At 42.2% G+C, this 16161-nt stretch overlaps 1 protein-coding gene across 2 annotated transcripts in view; it reads right to left on the bottom strand.

Moving 5' to 3' along the window:
* Window positions 1-2010: 2010 nt before the first annotated feature.
* The window catches only part of chrnb1 (cholinergic receptor, nicotinic, beta 1 (muscle)), a 38106-nt gene continuing 23955 nt past the window's right edge, over window positions 2011-16161 (bottom strand). Inside the window, exons 9-12 of one of the 2 annotated variants that reach the window (XR_007448656.1) lie at window positions 11401-11576; window positions 5291-5438; window positions 3567-5083; window positions 2011-3451 (exon numbers count right to left, since the gene is read on the bottom strand). Coding sequence is in view for 1 of the 2 variants with exons in the window: in XM_049568944.1 (XP_049424901.1) it covers window positions 4937-5083; window positions 5291-5438; window positions 11401-11576 (471 nt within the window). In the remaining variant the exon portion in view is untranslated. Of the gene's footprint in view, window positions 5084-5290; window positions 5439-11400; window positions 11577-16161 lie in introns of both variants that reach the window. The other variant, XM_049568944.1, reaches the window with a different exon arrangement.

The following is a 16161-nucleotide window of genomic DNA, read 5'->3' as shown; positions in this document are numbered from 1 at the left end:
ATGATATATATTGAAAAATACCGCGAGATGTTAGAGGAGCCGATCAGCTTAATCAGCATTGTGTCATCTCCTCTAGTAGTGGCTTGGGTGAAACGGACATTTACGGACACGTAGAAATTACGTACTATAGCTTTGAATCTGAGATTTAGATGTACACCGTGCAAGCTAGTTTAGGTAAGTCACCAATACTAAAGTCTATCTCTGTCTTATACAGCAAACACATATCGATGGAGGAACAGACTTTGACAAAATACAAGCAAAGAAACCTAAAACCTCAAGTGCATTAGTTTGCAGCTTTTGGATATAAATTTGACTCTGGAGTTTCTTTACACTATCTACCAAAATTAAATCGTAGCAGATACTAATGTATCTGGCATGACCGCTAACATGGTGTCAGCCACTTCTAGTTAGTGTACAAGCTAACAAACAACATAAACGAATAAAAGATGCTAGCTACACTTACCATTTTGGTACTTCTCATCTGAGTCTGGGTCTCATTAAGGCACGAACATATATGGTTGAATCTCTTTGATATTTTCTTTAACGCTAATGCTAGCCATCTTGATGCATGCTCCACCACAGGGGACGGCACCAGCCTTTGAAGTCAATTTTATGTAGTTGCCAAACATGGAATTACAACTTCCGGGGCCTACCTGTGATGCTATGGGGCCCAAAAAGACTTTTTTACCCACAGAGTTACATATATAAGTCACGTCTGTAAATCAGTAGATAAATTTTTTGGAGCATCACAGCCCAAAAGAAATGATTTGTTTCACCGTTGAGATTTGACCCATTTTGTCCGATAACATTTCCAAGTCTAGAACCAAGCAATTAGGTAATTTTTATCCCCACTTAAGTTAGTGGAAGGCTAAACCTGAAGTCAGCCAGTTTCTTATGTGCCTGTTCTATGGGACCCATAGACCCATGTAACTTAATATGTCCAGAAGGCATTAAGGTGAATGTATTTATCGGTATTAAAATGAGCAATGCTGAGAGACTCATCTCCACAGATACCATGAGGTGAAAACCTGCAGGATGAAGTTGAAGAAGCTGAGTCCAGAACTACCGAACTTCTTGGCAGGCGCAGCGAGGTGTTGTCAATAGTGATGGAGAGGTCTTATAGGATTCATGAGTTTGAGCAGAAAAAGCGCACCCCAGTCTCAGCTGATATTGAGTTTGAGGTGAGCTCGAGGCTAGAGAAGATAAGCATGTCGAATAGATATAAAAATAGAGATGGATGTTGTTGCCATAGAAATGGAGAGGGAAGTTCGGAGATGTGAAGACTACAAGTGTGATGATGGATGAGGTGAAGGCCTTGGAATGAACTCTGGGTCCTGCTGCTTCTTTGATCCTTCATGCTGCTTTTTATGAAGGTAATGTCTGTATTTCGAGGGCCGTAAAGTTATTTTGTCTGTTACACAAGATAAGAAAATATTCACCCTTCCATCACCTTCTCTCTGTCTCTACTTTCTATTACCTCCCTCTGTTGGATCTGAGGTCATGCTATCCTCTCTCCTGCATGCTGGTCAGGGTTTCCGGAACAAAAACACAAACAGGCCATAAATCAGACGCAGGTTGAGAAAATGTCTCCGACTTGCCCTCCTGCGTGCCACGTCAGAATGACCAATGTGTGTTTTTGTTTATCTGTTGAACGTCTTCTCAATGCTACAATTTCATGCAAGGTCACAGTGTTAGATAATAAGCTGAGGATAGAAATGAGTGCAATTTAAACGCGCTGATAATGTTGTCAGGTCTATAATATTGAGGCTCTATCAACACTGTCGCTGCAATGAGCTGTCGAGAATGACTGCAGACTTTCACCCTTCAAACACTTCAGCTCTCACTGCATATGCATGAGTGTATTTACACATAGAAATATCAGGGAAGCCCATGCAGCAGTGTCCGGTAACCACTGCCAGTGTGTGTGCGTGTGTGTGATTATTAATAGCAGAGCAGGCAGGTGATGAGCGAAGGGTCGCAACTTTCACAGCAACATTCTGACAACAGATGGAGCCTTTGATATCATCCCCTCAGATCTTTATTTAAAAAACAAAAACAAAATGAAACACAAGATTAAAGGGGCAGGTGTGTGTTTATGTCATGTGAGAGAGAAAGGACATGTGGTGTGTGTCTGCGAGAAGCGAGACATTGAGAGGCACAGGTCTCCTATATAATGGGAATTCCACAGGCTATTGGTGCAGCTGGTGAATTGAGTTGGCATTCTGCTCCGGACTCCAACATAAGAATAGCCTCCATGCAAACACACATAGGGTGCCGAAAATACAAAGAGGATTACTATGGTTGCAGATATATCCACAAAGCATGTGCCACACTCCAGCACATTCTGACACAGGGAAATGAAAGGCATACAGCCTGCTCATTATAGCATCTGGTTTGTCCTGGTGTTTATGTGTGAACACCGCATATGAATATCCATCTCCGGATCCAAGCTCTTCAGACACAGAGTCCTGCTATAACTAATAAACTAAAGTAACCAGGCTGTTCTCATGCACTGTTCATATGTACAGCTACAACAAGCAATGCACCAGAATTCATATATAACCCATGCAATTATGTGACCAATGCATTTACAGAGTAAAGAAGGAAGTAATACAAACAGCAAAAGTCTGCATGAGGATATAGGTTTCGGTGGTGGATGGGTCAAACAGGAATGCTGCTCAGCATTGCAGCAAAAAGCATTTTCCCTATAGACCACCATTATAAAAGACATGTCTGTAAAACTTGTCAGGACACTTGAACTGCAAACTTGGTCAGAAATTATTCTTTCCATTATGAATTTTTGATCCATGGAGGTTTTATATTTGTAAAACTTCCCTGGAGGTAAGAAAAGCAGTTTAAAAATCTGTGACATCATCACAATGTAAAGTCTATGAGCCGAGTGGGCTCATAGACTCACAGTCAGGGCCAGTGGGAGAAATGCTACTGCGCATATTCAGTGGGCCACATACTGAGGAAGTAAACCCGGAACTAAAAACTTTTTTGCCACGTGTTCCAAGCGAGCAATCTCATCAGAATGAATAGTCAACATCTTGGCATCCGGTACTTAGGTATTATTATTTATCTATGACTTTACCCCAGGAGACTGCTGTTCTTGTTCCATGGAGGGTACTTCATCACCATCTTTCTTTTCCTAAACCTAACCCACATAACTTTACATGAAGAACATACCTTTATGTTAGTACGTAAAGTGATGACAGCCAACCAAGTTGCTTTTCCTGAACCTGAACCTTACCTACATAACGTTACTTTCCTAAACCTAATCTACGTAACGTTACTTTCCTAAACCTAATCTACGTAGCGTTACTTTCCTAAACCTAATCTACATAACGTTACTTTCCTAAACCTAACCTACGTAACTTTACTTTCCTAAACTTAACCTACATAACTTTACTTTCTTAAACCTGACCTGCGACACGTAACTTTCCTAAACCTAACATATGTAACTCTACATCAAGAACATAAATTTATGTTAAGTACCTAATGAGATGACACCCAATCAAGTTTCTTTTTCGATACCTAATCTTCTGTACATACTTTTCCTAAACCTAACATATGTAACTCTACATCAAGAACATAAATTTACGTTAAGTACCTAATGAGATGACACCCAATCAAGTTTCTTTTTCGATACCTAATCTTCTGTACATACTTTTCCTAAACCTAACCTATGTAATGTAACTTTCCTAAAGGTAACCCTTGTAACTTTATTTGCCTAAACCTAACCAACGCAACTTTGCTTTAAGAATGAAATTTTACGTTAGGTGTGTAACGTGATGAGGCCCAACCATGTTTCTTTCCTAAACCTAATACATGCAACGGTTACTTTCCTAAACCTAAGCTATGTGACTTTACTTGCCTAAACATAAGTTATATAACTTTATGTTCAGTACACAACTTCACGAGAAGTACGCAAGATAACAATGCCATTCGTTGCTTGCTAATTCATTAGATATTATATGAACCGTTGCATGTGCATTTTTGTAAGATATCAAAACCACCACTGTAGGGGGATACATTAAAAAACACACCAGTAGCTCAGATGTATGTATTTATAGACATGTAATGTACACTAATATTGACTTGGTTGTTATATTTCATAAAAGTATCAGTGCCCTTGCACACATATGGCAGTTTTGGCTAGTTTAAATGATCTATGTCAAGAGATCTGTCCATGACATTTCCATGTGATTAAGGCAACAATACTGAGGCCGAGAAGTTCTTGAGCACTTGTGCTCATTCAGCCAAGGAATCTCAAGATGTTCATTCACTTGCGAATTGAGGTTGAATGCAGAAAAAAAACCCTCACAATCTGACAAGCCTCAGCTGGTCAAACAACATGCCATCCTCTCAGGGTAGGAAGAATAAAGATGCATGCCCCTCTGTTCATGCATTATGTCCAAAAATTGACGTGGACTGTCAAAATTTTGTCAACTTTGGTTGTGAAGCAGTGGTGCAGGTGAGGGTCAAGAACTGGTTGTACAGCACTCATGCTTTACTGGGTCAAAGACTTATGTGCTGAAATTACAGTCTTTGCCTTCCATATGGCCATTAATAAGAGTGCTGTATAAGAAATTATTGTTTGTCACGATATGGATATTGTCAAGATGTTTTTCAATATTGACACTGTCCACAATAAAGGCAAATTTTGAGGTCATTTGGGGTGCTAGTCATGCATGAAAATAAAGTAAATTGGCAGTGTTTGATAACAGATGGCAGCTGAAAACGTGAGGTGCAGTGGGCAAGTTTCTTGCCTGGATTACATATAACAGTTTCTACATTGTTGGCACAATGGGTTGATGGTAAGCTACACCCAGATAATCTTTATGCAGCTTAACGCAGTGATTTCTTCTTCCCTATTTGTTGAGGTGGTAAATCAGGACGGGTATAGCTTAAGAAGACCAAATGTCCCACTGTTTCAGGGGGCCTTGAAGGGGTCAGTGGGTGTGTGGTTGAAGCTGGCATCGGCGAAGATGGCCAAGGTGCCCACGGTGGTGAAGACGACGAAGATCCAGAGGAACATGCGGTCCACCACCATGGCCACATACTGCCAGTCCTCCTTTAGCTGAAGGATGATGAATGATTGGATGAATGGTTTGGACATGTTAAACAGAATGGGGGGAGGGAGAATGAGAAGTTGGGAAGAAGTAGTCGTGGAAAGGCGGGAAAACACAGATGAACAGATGGGATAAAAAGAAAACAGAGTAGAGTTCAGAAACTAAATGATGGCCTTTTATGATCCATATCAGCTAACTCAGACAGGCAAACTTACAGCTTCATAGTCCTTCTCAGCCTGCAGAGCCTCAGCGATATATGTGATGGCCTCTATGGCTGATTTGAGCTCGTCAGGTAGCGTGAGGTAGCTGCTGGGGCCATCAATGAACTTTCTCAGATCTGTACACATACCTTCCGGCTGGAACCTGAACAACAAGACACACAAACATTAATGTCACAGTAAAATATCAAGAATGCACATTTGATATTACAAATAAACCTCAGGATTGATTCAAGAGAAATGAAGTGTGTACACATAAACATCCAAACCGAACACGAGCTTGCAGAATGCAGTGACCTCTGAGCAGACTAATTAAAGCTGTAAAATAGTAAAGCGTCTATGAGGCAGGCTGCACGTCTCCTTTGCACTCTTCTGTCATTCAGAGAGGAATAAAGAGAAGGTCAGAGGAGCTCCCCGGGCTCGCTCTGCCAGTGTGGGAGTCACCACTCTGCATCTGCTGACTGGGCTGTTCTGGCTGAGAAACCGTCCCTGTGCCTGTGTGTGTGCATGTTTCTGTGTTTACTTGTTGCTCTTAGTTACCAACCGTCAGCTGCGATGGTGTGCCAGCGGTTGCTGGGGAAAGCTGGGAGAGGGTGCCTGTGGGTGTTTTCGTAACTCTGCTGTCACTCACAAGTTTTCACATGACAGGTCTAACAGTAGGTCAAGTTGTTTTTGTTCCTTATGAAAATCGTAACAAAGAACATTAGCACAGACACTGTGAGGTACTGGTTGCACCAGACCAAGTAATGCTGTAGAAAAGTTGGAGCAAAGTTTTCATTTGGTAGAGGACAGATGTGCTATTTCTTAATTCAAAATCTATATTGTCTTGTTTTAACACACAGCTGTTGAAGAAACTCATAGCATTCCTCATTAACCTTTTCTGCTCTGCTTTTCCCTGCTGATTTCCTATGCATTCTGGTGCAGAGTGTCCTTGAGCAATGACACATGGATTTCCATTGGCTGCTTCCAGTAGAGCGTCCGTCACAGAGCTCTAATACTTCTATAACTTTAAGTAGTGATACAGCACGACTCTCTCTGCAGGACGTCACAGCTAAGACATTTGGTTGAGAAATGAAATAGCCTCTGAAATAAAAGGGTACTTCTGGTTTATGTGGTTTTGGCCATCATTTCTATCAGTCATGATAATATTGTACTCACCCAAGTATCAAAAATGTCCAAAGGGGCATGATAGACGAGCAATTAGACATCCAAACAGGCTGTAAACAGCTACTTTTGCCAGATTATCTAAACCAATGATTCTCAAAATACCTCTTCTCCACAAACATGGACTAGGTTATGTTCTGGTGCCAACACCTAATTTTGTACAATTCATAGTATTCTGACTAAAAAACATTTGGTTTAGAACCCAAAAAGTTGGTTCTCAGCTGGAACCAAAATATAGCAAGGTTTCCATGACCTGAGTAGTACGTTCACTATCTTGCAAGGGGTCCTTAGCTGAAAAAAAAAAAAAAAATTGAAAACCTCTGATCTAAACCACTTTATTCTGAGGTCAAACCATAAGCGTGTATAGAAAATGTCTGTCATAACCCCTTATTGCGTGTACATACAACCATAGCAAGTGTAGTAGGTCAAAGTAAGAAGTTCAACTAAACCGATGTAAAAGTTCATATTAAAAGGTACGGGTAATAATATTTCTTTGGTTCTCTAGGGGATTGTTGTAAACCTGATTGACTGCTTGTATTTCTGTTCTCTTTTTTGTTTTCTAAATGTCATTATCACACATAGGATTGAGGGTCAAAACCAAGAAAATAAGAAATAAAAAGGGATTCATGTCATGGGATTTTTGGGCTTATTATATACAATGACAAGGAGCAGAAATACATAGCTCACAGGCACACAAAAACGCATGCAGCAATGAGTGTTCCTGCATATAGTGTTTGTAAAATTCGTCTATTAAACTAGACAAAATGGAAGCAGTATTTCCCCTGAACAAAATTAAGCTCATCTACTCTTGGTCCTTGCCGCGACCTTGTCCAAACCCACAACATTCTGACATATTAACATTTTTCTCCTCGCACAACAGCTGCTTCTGTTTTCTTATGAAACACCTCAAATATTAAACACTTTACATTTTCTACATCCTATGAAAAAAAAAAAAAAACAGACAAAATGAGGACTTGCAGGCCATGCAGCTAACCACCAGAGGGCAGTATGGCACTGTGTCTTTAACTCTAAACATTAAAAGGGAGAGTAACCTGACAGTCAGGACAAAGTAGAGAGCTGCTTTGTATTCAGTGCAGCAATTTTGGGGGTTTACAATGCAGCGCTGCCATCACTGCTGCTCCTGCGAGTGTGGCAGGTGAAGAGGCTGTGACCTAAGAGAGGTGGAGCCTCATCAGATAGAGAAAGAGGGAAAGATAAGAGAGGGAGGTAGAGAGAGGGGGAGAGACACAATTTGGCCTCTTCACCCCCTCCTCCCTTCTCCCTCCTGCGTGGCTCAAAGTAGCACTTCATCAGCGAGAAGTAAATGACTATTCAGGAGACTAATTCAACTAAAAACTGGCTGCGTCTGGTGCCAAGACATGCACTAAACCCAATTAAGAAGGTGGGTGTGAATGTGTGTGTACGTGTGGGCTCAAGAGAGATACTGCTGTCTCATCAAATTGCTCTAATAGAGCATCCCTCCCCTCGCTCTTCCGTCACCCGTTCTTTCACCTAGACACGCAGCGTCCCGCTCTAATGTGTCAGAGTCGATTTGTGCGGGTCATTATTATTTTAGCAACGATCCTCTGCCGCCTCAAGTCTTTCCCCCTAGACATATTTCAGTTCTCACAGGAGGTGAAGGATAGAGAGAAAGCCACGGCTACAGACTGTGAGGAGTGTTTTGGTGTGTATTAATAGAGCAGCAGGGAGGCTGAATATTTAAGGGTGTTACATAGTGGCTGATTCCCAAGACGTACAGTTGCTCATTTTACCAAATTCACCCAAACACAGTCACCCATTTCCTGTGCACAAAGTATAGAGACTTGGGTTAGATTGCTAAAATGGTTTGTCACTTACTTGTGTGCCAGCATTGGCCCAAATCCAGCCCTGAATTCAACAGCTTCAGGGGAAGCACTCAACAGTGTAGGTTTCATTGGAGGTATTTGGTTCTAACATCTATATGCCCTTTTAAAAAATGTTCCTCCTTAAGAAAAATAGCTTTGTTTTGTACTTTTTAGCATACTGCCCCCACAACTTTAATTTAAATGCACTACTGTCCTGGTGCAAACACCTCTCAAAGTCTGAGCCAAAGGTCAAAAAGTGAAGAGCTAATATTTCATTCCTAAACAATGTGTTCCCTGATCAGTTCCAACCTTGCAATGGCCCCAAAACTGAGGATAACTTTATTTGGCAGCCTGAATTTTGGCAGCTGTTAGTGGAAGCATATACAATCTGACACTGTGATATTTACACACAGGACGTGTGATATGTGACAGTGATCTTTAAGAAGATGTCTAAGTGTGTTGGCACAAAGCCTTTAAAACAGTCTAAAACCTAAAACACATCAGCGTGTCAACTTGATTTCTTATGCTTTTCCTTATTTTCTGGCATATAATGTTATAATGTCAGATATTTGTGTTAAACATGGCCAAAGTTTCACATAATGAGGTAAATGTACCTAAAGGTAATCCCTGTGAGAAAAAAACCTCACTAGCCTACATTGCTACATGAAGCTACATGCTAACGTAGGTGAAACCTGGAAACTTGGTTTTTAATGTTGTTAAGTTCTCCAGTCATATTCTTGCTTGACCATGTCCGGTTGTGTTAAGAAGCTTTTAGTGGCAATTTTTCATAGGAGAAAATTCCACTTTACTCCATTACAGTCACTCCCCAGATGCAATGACATGACATGTATACCTGCAACCACATTCTGTTTGGAGCCTACATTACACGCCCCTAGAAACTAAACCCACCACCAGCACAAGACGAACAAACCAGTGCGATGGTTACTTGAACCTGGCTACATTGCCATGTTGCAATAAATAAATATGAGGCCAAACATAGCAATAATCTACTTTATGATTCACTGTACATGACGATGTGATTCAACTTATAAGTAACAAGATATAACCTTTATCCTAACCTTAACCCTAATGTTATCCGTCTTTCTTTTAACTTAACACTTCATAGCTAGCTAAAAGCTAATTAAGCAGTTTCTTCAGGTTTCCACTTCCAGATCAAACGGCAAAGGCTGATTTTGAAATGACACGTAGGTATGATGGGTGAATAATGTAGCTGGTGGGCGGTGTCAAGTAGCTGTTTCAGCATCAGCTATACCTACAGCTGGAAACACTGACCAATCAGAGTAGACTTTGCTTTCTTGGGAGAGGGTCTTATAAGCCCCTTTTACACTGACAGATTTTCCGCGAATGTTGGGCCATTTTGCCGGCAAGCTGTGAGTGTTTAGACACACAGAGCCGGCTTGGCGAGTTGATCCGAGGTGCTCAATTTTCCGCCTCATAGGGTCATATTGGCAGAACTCTTTTAGTTTAGACAGACCGAGGAGGCCTTCCACAACGGGAGGGGCTGTTGAAGACTTGTGGGAGGAACTGTTGATGACGCCGCATGTGCGACCCACTGGCGGTGGATAAACAGGAAACAGCTGATAGCAGGAATTAGCGAGCAGCTAGTAGCAAGAGGGAAACGCAAACCTGAAAGACACTGTAAAGATGAGCAACTGGGGAGACAAGGAATTGCGCGCCCTCCTTGTCCTCGCAAACGAAAAGGCCTTTGACCGTCAGATGACGGGAGCAGTGAAGAATGGGCCGACTTACGAGAGAATCGCCGAAGGACTGACCAGCTGCGGCTTCCCTCTCACGTCACTGTTTGCGTAACACGCTGAGCTACAGGTTTTGTTACTTGCTCACGCCCCCCCATTGCCCCGAAAAAGGCGCATTCTGTATAAACAGAAGTAGGCAGTTGGCATTTTGACGCACTCCCCAATTTTGTTTTTATACTGCCAATGCTGAAAAAAGACTGTAAAAGGCTTTCCTGCAAATTTGCACAATTTCTATCTAAAAAGGGCTAAAGAGATAGGTGCTAAAATAAAGCGTCTCAGAAAATGGGCGAATACGACTATATTAAGGTAGACAGTATGATTAAAATAGGGATAGGGTGAGGAGCTCAGACATTCGGGAGGGACTCGGAGTAGAGCCGCTGCTCCTCCACATCGAGAGGAGCCAGTTGAGGTGGTTCGGGCATCTGGTAAGGATGCCTTCCGGACGCCTCCCTTGGGAGGTGTTTCGGGCATGTCCAACCGGGAGGAGACCTCGGGGCCGCCCCAGGACACGCTGGAGGGATTACATCACCCGGCTGGCCTGGGAACGCCTCAGGGTTCCCGCAGAAGAGGTGATGGAAGTGGCTGGGGAGAGGACTGTCTGGGCTTCCTTGCTGAGGCTGCTGCCCCCGCGACCCGGACCCGGATAAGCGGTTAGAGAAAATGAATGGATGAATGTATTAAATATCCTTCCTTTCCATATCTGAGGTAACAGCTACACCTGGTGATGCTTATTAATGTAGAATGGGAGTAATATGGCTGTGGGAAAACAGCAAATGCTGTCCAGCTGACTTCTAAGATAACCTCCTACACTCACTTTAACATGAAACTCTATGAATACTAAACACAGGAAATGATAGCCTATATAAGCTACTGAATTTCATTTTATAGTGCAATCAAACACATTTTGGCAGTTCTGCGTTTCTACTGCACAAAGTTATTACTTAAACATACAACCCATGTGAAGGTGAGTCAGATATGGATTATGTAAGTGGATATAAAACTGAAATTAAAGCTTTTACGTGCAATGTGCTCGCATGTTGAGGTCACACTTTATATAGGGTTTGAAAGACCTCTTTCACAACAAGCATAGAAAGGGAATTGTTCCTTGAAACAGCTTTGTGTAACGCTTGGGTAGATTTGTGTCTTATCGTGCTCACTTGCATCTTTCCATTAACTTTGTATGCATAAAATCACATGAATTCTGAACACGTGCATACAGGTATTCACAAACATGTTGACCAAAATGCATACCCACGCATACACATGCACAACTACTAATACATAAACCTATAGTATGACCCTGAACTCTAGAGCAGGTTCTCACCTATTGGGCTTGGGGAACAGGATGGAGGAGTCAGGCTTGCGGATGAAGTATTCATCGGCCACTTTGCTGATGGCGACCACCTTTTTCTCTCTGCGGGGCATGGTCTCCAGGGAGAGAGGGGTCTCCACTTTTGGCCGCAGCATGCCCAGATAAGGAGGCAGCATGTGGATGAAAATCTAGGGGTAGAGGAAAGATGAAAAGCACTAGAGTTACCTTCCACTTCATCTAATTTTACGCAAGTTTGGAGATCACAAATGTAAAAAAATAAACCCATTCATGTATATTTATTTGACTCAAAACCCCATTGGTAAAGAGAAGGTTATTTAACTGTACTTTCCACTTTCAGTCAATAGCTTCTTGGCCCTCCTAGACCTCTGAAATCCATCGTCTTTCCTGGTAATAAAAATCCATTTGTTTGGATTCCTGTTCTGTGATTTATGAGACAGTTGAAATGTACTTGCCCTGTATTTGCCTATTAAGGCTGAGAAATGAGTCAAAATGTTGAATTTAGCAGTGAGATAACCTTTGAGAACAGTTGCTGCTGAATGATGTGGGTGGGGAAACCAAATGGGCGATGCGTTCCAATTCCTCAACGTCTGCTCTCAAGGTGTCCTTGAGCAAATAACATAAACTCTGGATACTCCAGTGGAGCTCTTAAGTAAAAAACAGTTGTACTGGGCAGCTCCCACATGTGTTTAATTAAAATAGAGATAAATGTCTGATAAAACCTCTTTGGCTGTCAGACTTGGACCTGCCTTTGAAAGAAATACAGAGGAATTTGACTTGATATAACAGCAAACCAATGGGCAATATGTTAGTCTTGATCAATATCACAAATGCTGTTTGCCCCTGTTAATGGTTCTTTTATCTGCGCTTTGAAGTGCTTGGATATCCTTCTTTTGAAATAACTATTGGCTTGCCTGTATTGACAGATGGATGTCAATAAAAGCCCTCTGGCAAGGTTCATACTATACTCTGGCTACAATGGAGAAAGTATCAGGAGGTGAGGCGGCTTGACTTGTATTGTAGTTTCAAAGATAAAGAGTGACTTAGCTTTTATTCAGAATCAAATATGTCCATGTTCTTATGTGACCTTTCTTTCTATCCTCTCATTTCCCAGTATACTGCAACACCTGTCATGTTTCCCATACACTGTTCTCTCTGTGTGGGACAGCAGAGCAGTGACTCACACATTGTGGCATGATCACAGCAGCAAAGCAGCCAAACAGCAGGAGCTCTAAGACACTACTTCAGTGTGTGTGTGTGTGTTATACGATGCTAGCATAGCTGATTTTAGAATGTTTGACTCTGCATAATAAAAACAGACTCCTGGTCAACAATAAGTAAACACAGGATTTAGTATTTTCCCACCAAAATCAGTCCAGTCAGCAGAAAAAAATGTTGGCATCGTTCTTTTTTGCAGACCACGAATATGTTACATCTGTTAGTTTCATACGTATAATATCAACGTTTCTAACATGACAAACTGCACAAGCTGCACTTGTCATCTGGAGGTGGAGGGAATGGCATGACACCTAGGTGACAAACCTGCCAAGCTACAGACCGCTGCAAACCACTGTTCGAGAGCAATAAACAAAAGAAGGCGGTTGCTTTCTAAGCGAGTCACTGCTGTGTTTCCAGCAACTTTTTAACTACCAAACATGGCTATTTTAGCAACCTGCTGCTGTGTTTCCACCGGGGATTGTGCTGCAAAAGAGGGTTGTTTTTTACCCAGACTATGTTGTGTTTCCTGCCAAAACAGTGCCAAGACAGTGCTGTGTTTCCTGTCTGGATAGTGCTGCAGAAAGGGGTTGTTTTTTGCAGAGACATCACTGCATTACCAGCCAAAATAGTGCTACAAAAAGCAGTTTTTTGCAGATTTTCCAGTCATGATATGCTATGAAAAGCGGTTGTTTCTACAGAGACACCACTGCATTTCCAGCTGACAGAGCTCTATGAATAAAAGCTATTTTTTAGACATTTTTAGACATTTAGACATTAGACATATTTTTAAGACATTGCTGTGTTTACAGCCAAGAGAGTGCTATGAAAAGTAGTTGCTTTTTAGAGAGACATTGGTGCGTTTCCTATTGGGATAGTGCCACAAAAAGCAGTTGTTTATAAAGAGATATCACTGCATTTTCAGCCAGAACAGTGCCACGAAAAACAGTTGTTTTTTACAGAGACATTGCAGCTTTTCCAGCCGGGATAGTACTACGAAAAGGGATTGTATTTTATCGAGACATTGCGGCATTTCCAGTTGTGATATGCCATGAAAAGTGGTTGATTCTACAGAGACATCACTGCACTTCCAGCTGAGAGAGTGCTATGAAAAGCAGCTGTTTTTTTTACAAAGACATTGCTGCATTTACAGCCAAGAGAGTGCTATGAAAAGTGGTTGCTTTTTAGAGAGACATTGATGCATTTCCTGTCGGGATAGTGCCACAAAAGGGAACTGCCCATTGGTCCAACAGCCCATTGGTCCGACAGCCCATTGTTCCGACCATATTAAACCCGTTGTTCCGAAGTCCCGTTGTTCCAAAATCATCATGATGCCCTGTGGTTAAGGTCTGGTTAGGTTTAGGCACAAAAACCACTTGGTTAGGGTCAGGAAAAGATCATGGTGTGGGTTAAAATGAAAAAGAAAGTGGCAAACACATAAGCTGTGAGCCTGCTCCGCCTCAAGCCTTTCCCAGCTGACCCAGAGCCGGTCGTGGCGCACCATCAAGGTAGAAATACACCCGCCGGGAGCCGTTCAGCACCGCGGACCGTCGGACTAATGGGATGTCGGACCAATGGGCTGTGGGACCGATGACACGGACCCCCACAAAAAGCGGTTGTTTTTTAGGAGACATCACTGCATTTCCAGCCAGAGGAGTGCTACGAAAAGCAGTTGTTTTTTACAGAGACAGCTCTGCGTTTCCTGTTTGGATAGTGCCACTATCCCAACACAAGCAAATGATCTTTTCCTAATCATAACCATGTGGTTCCGTGCCTAAAACTAACCACACATTAATCACAGGTTGTTAAAACTTTAAGTTTCAATGTAACTGCTATAGATGTGTACAAATGTTAAGTTTGCCAAAACATACAATGCCATCATTTATCCTGGAGATTGAGTTGTAAAATTTGATCTTTGGCAGAATGGAGAAGATTTTAAAACATATCTTGCTCTTTATGTAGGGAAAAAAACAACAATTTGGTGAAATGAAATGATAGGATAAATACTTGAAAAACATGCTTTCACGTTGCACATATAACCCTGCAGGTGATATTCTCCCGACGTTCGAAGCAAAGTCAGGCCAGTTTATCTGATTAATTAATGGTTAGCCAAACTACTTTCCAGTTCACCCCATAATTGGCTCTGCTCTGGAATATTCCACTTGTGACACCTGTATAAACAAACAGAAGTGGATCCAGGAAATAATGAAAGCACATAAAATACACAATCTACTCAGTGCAAAGAGACTGTGATTGGATAACAAGGTGGTTAGTACTGCGGCCTACATTTCAAGCCTTTGCTGGTTTTAACACACTTTTCTTACTGACCCCATGTGACACCTGTTAGATTTCCCACAGCTTGGCACATCATGATCTGTGGATATAAGAGAGAAAACAGCACTCTGGAGATCCCCACTTCATCTACAAAGAGCTTATATCACACCAGTGGCTGCTATAACTCAGCTAGTGTTGCTGCTCTGCCTATGTGGGACTCTGGCAGACACTATTGCAGCCGCAGAGAGCATCCAAGGCGACATCAAGGCTGAGCTGAAGGAGCTGAGAAACACACCAAGGCTGCACTCGACACCCAGAGGATCCTGGTGGGCAGGGCTGCCCCTGACCAAATTGGGGCCCTAAGCGAAATTTTATTCGGAGGCCCCCATCCCAAATGTATCATAGGTACAAAATGACCGTACAACAACTTGCCATTTAACTTGACAACCTTTACTGGCAATAACAAATGTACTGTAGATACAGTAGTTTGGCTGTATGAGTCAAATAAAATTAAAAAAATCAAACTGAAATAAATAAATAAATATTAAATAAAAATAACTTCAAACTGAAATAAATAAATAAACAAACCTAAGTCACAAATAGCCATCAATTACTCATCAAAAGAAAGTAACTTCCACCACCTCAATCCCCCACCCTTGATTAAACACTGAAAATAAAATAAAAGAGGGAGACAGGTTTTTCCTATTTAATCTTATTTTGTTATATGTCTCCCTCTCCCCTCTCTGGAGGCGTCCGATCTCCCTCAGCCCTCCGCCTCTCCCACCTTAATTAAACACTGAAAACAAATAAAATACAGAGACATTCTTTTCTATTTTCATCTTATTTAGCTATATTTCTCCCTCTCCCCTCTCTGGGAGCATCCGACCTCCTGGCCCGCACATACCCCCGAGGCTCGGGTCTCCCCCTTCGTGGAGCCCGCCCGCCCTCCCGTCCCCGCACATACTCCTGAGGCTCTTTTGGACGACATGTCGACAACTCTTCACCTACTGCAGCTCTGCAAGTGCCTGCCAGCGCATCCCTCTTATTGTTCAGATGCGCATCCATTGTGCATATGCGCAAATGCGTCCCCTCGTGCAAAATGGGGCCCCACATAGAAGATGAGGCCCTACGCACAGCGTGTGTTCTGCGTTTAGGGAGGGGCGGCCCTGCTGGTGGGTGAGCTGAGGAGACAGAAGTCAGCCCTGAGTGCCATGGCCATCTAAGTTGAGCGACTGGAGAAAGAAAATGAGATGCTGAAGGCGTCGA

The sequence above is a fragment of the Epinephelus fuscoguttatus genome, linkage group LG23 (genome assembly GCF_011397635.1).
Source record: "Epinephelus fuscoguttatus linkage group LG23, E.fuscoguttatus.final_Chr_v1".
NCBI lineage: Eukaryota > Metazoa > Chordata > Actinopteri > Perciformes > Serranidae > Epinephelus > Epinephelus fuscoguttatus.
This window is presented reverse-complemented; position numbering and strand designations above follow the sequence as displayed.